The 7,303-nt window shown below is 52.3% G+C and overlaps 1 protein-coding gene across 1 annotated transcript; it reads left to right on the plus strand.

Annotated features, from left to right (window-relative positions):
* Positions 1-3,742: 3,742 nt before the first annotated feature.
* Positions 3,743-6,755, plus strand: LOC123097767 (pyruvate decarboxylase 2). The gene is made up of 6 exons (XM_044519588.1): positions 3,743-4,486; positions 4,596-4,759; positions 5,136-5,786; positions 5,897-6,014; positions 6,118-6,306; positions 6,402-6,755. The coding sequence occupies exons 1-6, from the start codon at positions 3,962-3,964 to the stop codon at positions 6,570-6,572; spliced, it is 1,818 nt and encodes a 605-aa protein (XP_044375523.1). The 5' UTR covers positions 3,743-3,961; the 3' UTR covers positions 6,573-6,755.
* Positions 6,756-7,303: the final 548 nt, after the last annotated feature.

The raw sequence follows: 7,303 nt of genomic DNA on the forward strand, positions 1-7,303 counted from the left end.
CGTAATTGGTATGGGGCCAGCACGATAACGAGTCGTTAATAGGCCGGAAGAAAACAAAGGCTTAATTCTGTCACAGGCATAACGGGTCGTTAATGGGCCAGAATATAGTACGGACTGGAAACGGCGCCACGGGTTAACATGCCACAAACGGGCTGATTCTAACCACGGGCCGAATTTGGCCCATTAGGGGAACAGGCTAGTTACGGGCCGAAAGTAATTGAGGACCGGAAAGGAGCCCAAGAATGTATGGGCCGTTAGTAGGCCGAAAGCTAACACGGGCTGGAAACGACCCACGTGAATCATGGGCCGTTACTGGGCATAAAGAAATTTACTGTTTATTATGGGCCAGAGTCACTGCGGCCCATTAAAGGCCCAAAGATACGAAAGGCCTTGTATGGGCCGAAAATGAAACGGGCTGGTATTGTACTGGACAACCCGCATGACGCTGTTGGGCCGATATCGGGAACGCCATAACGGGCCGTGAGTTACCGGGCCGTAAAATGGGCTATATGCAAACAGACCGTTAACAGGCTTTTCATTGGCTGGACCGCTAGCTTTTGACCAAGTCAAACGGGCCGGCCTTTGTAAGCTAAATGGGCTATGTTGGGCCGTCGCACGTGTCGACATATCATGGGCGCCTATCTGACCTAATGACGAGCTTACACGTGTTTCCTCCGGCCAATGAGAATTTTACACGTGGAAAATCGTCATTGGTCGTTGCTGTTAACGGGTTATCGGATTCAAAACCAGACCCGATAGCTTAATGACGACCCGTTACGATGGACGCCACGTGTCGGTTACCCTTGACGAAAGCACTTACATGACGCGTCATTTATCGTCATGGAAGTGAACACTTCTGTGATGATAATTTTGATATTGTCATCGAACAGTTCTACGACAGCACATGTATGACTATTTTGATTCTGTCCTAAAATCGTCATGGATGTACATGCATGACAGAAAACGTGACCTACTATGACAAACACGTATCATCACGAAAGTGTATTTTTTTATAGTGTTTGCTATACTTAATGCTTTGTCACTAGGGCCCGAGTGCCATGATTTCATATCTGAACCCTTTATATTTCATGAATATATTTGTGTTCCTGGTCCGATCTTGCAAGTTATATGTACCTATTACGTGTAATGATCCGCATGCCCTAAGGTGAAAATAATTGGGATTCTTTCCGGTGATTATCGTAGTTTGAGAAATTCGTGTATTCACTATGTGTTAATGCTTTGTTTCGGTTCTCTATTAAAAGGAGACATTAATATCCCTTAGTTTCCTTATGGACCCCGCTGCCACAGGAGGGTAGGACAAAAGATGTCATGCAAGTTCTTATCGCAAGCATGTATGACTATATACGGAATACATGCCTATATTGCATTGATGAATTAGAGCTAGTTCTGTGTCGGCCTAGGTTATAACTGTTACATGATGAATGTTATCCAATGTTATGATAGATCCAATGCCTACGTGCTTTTCACATATTGTTTTTGCTAAGTTACTACTGTTGCTGCTACTGCCACAATTGCTACAAAACTATTGCTGCTACCGTTACTGTTACCAGCATTGCTACTACTACCAAAATACCATACTACTGTGCTACTGATCACTCTGCTGCAGATATTTAGTCTTCATGTGTGGTTGAATTGACAACTCAACTGCTAATAGTTGTTAATATTCTTTGGCTCCCCTTGTGTCGAATCAATAAATTCGGGTTGAATACTCTACCCTCGAAAACTGTTGCGATCCCCTATACTTGCGGGTTATCAGCACCCTTCGTGCCATGATGATTTGGCGCCATCGATGGCGCCGTATGGCGAACCAGTGGTGGCAAGAGAGGCAGTGGAACGCCCGCGTGATGTGACGCTTTAGGTGGACGCACCCCTTTGGGCGCGGTGGATCTCAACATGCATCCCGTCAGCCACTTCCTCCCGAGGAAGCGCCAAGGAGCACACCGTGTCAAGATCTGGTGGTCGTTGCACCAGGGCCACCACTTGGATATCCGCCCGGAGTCCCTCGACAAATCCATTCATAAAAAATAATAAGGATGGATTGTGTCAGAATACGATGCGAGATGATTGATGCTAAGTTCGAAACGCTCTATGTGACCAACAACTAAAGTGAGTTGCTGCATTGTGTGGAACTGGCGAATCAGTAGTTGATGCCGATCGGGATTGAAACGAGTACACAGAAGAGCTGAAAACGGGTCCCAATCAAATTCCACGGGTCGTTTCTGAATCTACTGGAGCAAAATAGACGTTGGCCCAATGAAATTGGGTAATGCCATGGGAACCCAAAACGACGTATGGAACCCAAATATCTGAAATACTGTTCGCACAATGTTTTTCACAGGCGGGGATTCTTGCATGTGAACTGAGAAGAACATATGGACAAATGCACCTGCCCTAGACCAGCTAGAAGTTAATTCGCGTGCGCAAACGAAGATAGCAGAGCAGGGGACTGAGGTTTGTACTCACCGTTAGCCGGGGACGGTCCGGCGTCATGAATGATGATGAAGCAAACCCCCGTGAAAGCTGTTCAAAGCCATGGTCCGTTGACCCATGGGTAGTCCTCGTCGCGCTGTCCCGGGGCTCGATGTGAGTAGGAGGAGTCGCAAGAGACGAGGATGTGTCGATCCTAATCTTGGCGTCGCACCCATGGTCAATCACAATGTAGATTGTCCCTATGCTATATATCGATCAAACTGGTGAGGTCATCGATCTTGTGTGACTCCTCTTGGACAATAGCCGTGTTGGCATGGAGGTCAATGCAGATCTCGTTGAGAGAGGCGTTGAGCTTGTCGAAATAGTCCTTGAAGGAGGGGGTCCATGGCCTTGATTTGAAGACGAACTTGACCTATATGGCGTGTTTCCACGAACTAAGCTAAGACGAGGGGCCACGAACTATGAACTAAGGCAGAGAGAGAGGAAATGGCTGGTCTCTGATACCAGATGTAAGGGGAGGAATGCAACTCTCACTCTCACATGGATCAATCACTCTCTCCGCGATCCTCTGGACGCCTTTCCCAGGCCGTCCACTTCTCCTTAAGTGGTGTCAGGCTCTGCGCTGACAATGGTGGCCCACTCCGGTCCCAGGTACCTCGCGTTGACGTGTCATGCATGGTTGGGTGGTGACTTGTCAATGACTGGGTCCAGAATGTCAGAGACACACGGGTGTCTGTGTCTGGGTTTACTCTATCTTTCGGAGGTCATTGACGTACGGCGACCGGACTCCACCTCTCCGCATTCAAGAATGACAGTGCGTTGCGATTCACCATCGTCCGTGCACGAGTTGGCCTCGCCTCCACGGTCGCGTTGCACACCCGACCAGGCAGGGCAGGTCGGCAGGTTCCGGACGGACCGTCGCCGCTGAATCGAGTCCGACCCGTGTGTGCCTGTCCGCCTTGCGCAGCAAACAAGACCCAAAACCGCGACTTGCGCCACAAACCGAAACCGCTGTCCCACGCCCAGCCCCGGCCCCCAGGGAAGGAAGGGAAGATCTCGCCACCAAAAACGAAGGAGCATTCATTGCCCGCGGCGAATCCAATGAACAAACATTCTAGCCTTGTCCCACTGACACGTGAACCTACATAATGCTCCTACCCCACCGGGCAGTGGCCGAGATGGGTGCGCTGCGCACCGGGCCAGTTCCCACTTCCCACCGCCGCCCGTGGTTTTCCTTTCGCCAAAGAAAAGCAGGCGAGTTTTGCACGAGCACCCCCGTCTTCCCACGAAACCCCCGATCCCGATCCCCATCCCGTCTGCAAGCCAAGCCCAGGTATAAATGGAGGACGGCTTCCCCTCCCAGAAGACCACCAAACCAGCACACGTCAACGGAACAGCTTAGCAAAATCCCCACCAAGGCCTAGAATATTCCCCAAAACCCCACGTCCCCTCTGCCGCCGCTCCCCACTCCACCAGTGTGCCACCCGGATCGATCGATCGATCGACAGCGATGGACACCCACGTCGGCTCCGTCGACGGGCCGTCCCCGGCGGCGGTGAACGGCGCGGTGGGCTGCCCGGCGTCCGCGCCGGGGTGCCCGATCATGTCCTCCCACCCGGTGGTCTCCGCAGGCGAGGCGTCGCTGGGGCGCCACCTGGCGCGCCGCCTCGTGCAGGTCGGCGTCAGCGACGTCTTCGCCGTGCCCGGGGACTTCAACCTCACGCTACTCGACCACCTCGTCGACGAGCCCGGGCTGCGCCTCATCGGCTGCTGCAACGAGCTCAACGCGGGCTACGCGGCCGACGGCTACGCGCGGGCCCGCGGCGTCGGCGCCTGCGCGGTCACCTTCACCGTCGGCGGCCTCAGCGTGCTCAACGCCATCGCCGGCGCCTACAGCGAGAACCTGCCCGTCATCTGCATCGCCGGCGGGCCCAACTCCAACGACTACGGCACCAACCGCATCCTCCACCACACCATCGGCATCCCGGACTTCTCACAGGAGCTACGCTGCTTCCAGACCGTCACCTGCCACCAGGTACCCACGCACGCGCGTTTCCTCATCATGCATTGTCCCTTCCTCATTCGATTCCTCCCTCTAGTTTGCTGACTCGATCTGGTTGGTCTCTTGTTATTTGTCGATTCAGGCGGTGGTGACCAACCTGGACGACGCGCACGAGCAGATCGACACGGCCATCGCGACGGCGCTCAGGGAGAGCAAGCCGGTGTACCTCAGCATCAGCTGCAACCTCCCCGGGCTACCTCACCCCACCTTTACCCGTGACCCAGTCCCCTTCTTCCTCGCCCCCAGGTAACAACTGCCCCTACTCTGTTCTTCCGGGTTGTCGTTTCCGTGAACGTAGTGCTCTGAATCTGATCAGAGGCTTTTTTCCCGATTATTGTGCCAACACTTTATCTTGGATCATGGAACGTTTTCACCCAATTATCTACTCCGTAGATCTTAACTCTTGATTTGCTGTACTAACTGATGGGAGCTTAGGATTTTATCACCACAAAAATGCACCCGGTTGAATCATGACTTCATTAGCATTGAGAATTTAAGATCGTGAATTTTGATGCTATCTGTATCTGAAGTGACCGATGCACTGAACAGAGTATTGTTGTAATATGATTGTACTCCATTTGAAGCCATCTGATGAACTGAACTGTGTTGTGAAAAATTGCAGGATGAGCAACAAGATGGGGCTCGAGGCTGCAGTGGAGGCAACTGTCGAGTTCCTGAACAAGGCGGTGAAGCCAGTGCTTGTCGCCGGCCCCAAATTGCGCGTGGCGAAGGCGGGGAAGGCCTTCGTCGACCTCGTGGACGCCAGTGGGTATGCCTATGCTATAATGCCATCGGCCAAGGGCTTTGTGCCAGAGACGCACCCCCACTTCCTCGGCACCTACTGGGGCGCCGTCAGCACCGCCTTCTGCGCCGAGATTGTGGAGTCGGCCGACGCCTACCTCTTCGCAGGCCCTATCTTCAACGACTACAGCTCTGTTGGCTACTCGTTCCTGCTCAAGAAGGACAAGGCCATCATCGTGCAGCCTGAGCGTGTCATCGTCGGGAACGGCCCGGCATTCGGCTGCGTCATGATGAAGGAGTACCTGTCTGCATTGGCCAAGCGGGTTCAGAAGAACAACACTGCCTACGAGAACTACAAGAGGATCTTCGTGCCTGAGGGCCATCCGCTGAAGGGCGAGGCGAACGAGCCGCTGCGTGTCAATGTGCTCTTCAAGCACATCCAGGACATGCTTACGGGTGACAGTGCAGTGCTCGCCGAGACCGGTGACTCCTGGTTCAACTGCCAGAAGCTCAAGCTGCCCGAGGGCTGCGGGTGAGCTCCTGATTCTACAATGTTGTGATGGTGCATGTTTCCTCCTTGTTTGTCTTTGTGATGTCTTGTTGTGCCATAAGCAGGGTTGGTTGTTTGTTTGCACGCTGCAGGTATGAATTCCAAATGCAGTATGGCTCGATTGGATGGTCAGTGGGTGCATTGCTCGGGTACGCGCAAGGTGCAAGCGACAAGCGTGTTATAGCCTGCATTGGTGATGGGAGCTTCCAGGTGAGATATTCCACAATGTTCTGATCTCTGCTGCCGTGTGCTGCAATTTCTTGCACTGCGTGCTGTTTCTAATGTGATGCCCGGGGAATTCCGTTGTCTGCAGGTGACAGCACAGGATGTGTCAACTATGCTGCGGTGCGAACAGAACAGCATAATCTTCCTGATCAACAATGGCGGGTACACCATCGAGGTGGAGATCCACGACGGGCCTTACAATGTCATCAAGAACTGGAACTACACCGCCCTTGTGGAGGCCATCCACAACGGGGAGGGCAAATGCTGGACTGCCAAGGTAAGCACGCACTCTTTTGTCCATTGCACAAGCATCAGAGAAGAACGAGGCGAGCTTGCAGAACTGCTGCTGATGCATGTTTTTGTGTTGCGCAGGTGAAGTGCGAGGAGGAGCTGACGGCGGCGATAGAGACGGCGCTGGGGGAGAAGAAGGACTCTCTGTGCTTCATCGAGGTGATCGCGCACAAGGACGACACCAGCAAAGAGCTTCTCGAGTGGGGTTCCAGGGTCTCTGCTGCCAACTCCAGGCCACCCAACCCCCAGTAGACCAAGCAAACTTGCCTGCATCAGTAGTAGTAGCAGCAGCAGCACGCACGTTGCCCATCAAATAATGTGAACAGTTTATCTTTGCTCTTCTGTTATGTTCTTAGTTTTGTGCCTACTAGTGACTTGTGAGCTGTGGCCATCGCCTGTGTTCTATCATGCCAATGCTACGAAGATTATGAGATATTTCTAGCTTGCCTCGGCTATTTGTGTGTGTGCCTTCTTCTTTCAAAATGTGCGGCCAATATTTGAAAATCACGAGCTACTCCTGAGTGGCTCCTCGAGGAATCTAGAAGCGCAATCCAACATGCATGGACTCGGAATCTAGAAGCGCAATCCAACATGCATGGACTCGGAATAGAATCTTGCAAATATGATAGTTTTGGTTAGCTAGAAAGTGAGCTAATAATGGCAAGCTAGTACTGCAACTTGTGGAGCAGTTCGGCCCTTTTTCTAGAGAAAACGTACTAATTCTGGAGCAAGTAGGCTTGGCGCTTTGCTCTCGGCAAAGGAAAGCCCTGCGTACGTACATGCATCTGCTGCATCTCCTGGAGCTATTGTGTTTGTTTGTGGGTTTTGATATTGCCACCATGTGCTGCTTTCGCCGGCTAAAAGACGGACAGCGTGCAAGGGATCGGCCAATCAACCATTTAATCACCTAAAGCGAAAGGCATGCCCCCGTTTATGTGGGCACCACACCGCAAATATCAGAGGCTGCTTTGCGTAGAAAAGTG

Source organism: Triticum aestivum, chromosome 4D (genome assembly GCF_018294505.1).
Source record: "Triticum aestivum cultivar Chinese Spring chromosome 4D, IWGSC CS RefSeq v2.1, whole genome shotgun sequence".
In the NCBI taxonomy this organism is placed as follows: domain Eukaryota; kingdom Viridiplantae; phylum Streptophyta; class Magnoliopsida; order Poales; family Poaceae; genus Triticum; species Triticum aestivum.

Bases quoted from the DNA above. Each gene is read 5' to 3' on its own strand.
- LOC123097767 (XM_044519588.1), top strand. From the start codon at position 3,962: ATGGACACCCACGTCGGCTCCGTCGACGGGCCGTCCCCGGCGGCGGTG. The intron at 5,787-5,896 runs GTGAGCTCCTGA...TGCACGCTGCAG, and splicing joins AAGCTGCCCGAGGGCTGCGG to GTATGAATTCCAAATGCAGT. The intron at 6,307-6,401 runs GTAAGCACGCAC...TGTGTTGCGCAG, and splicing joins GCAAATGCTGGACTGCCAAG to GTGAAGTGCGAGGAGGAGCT.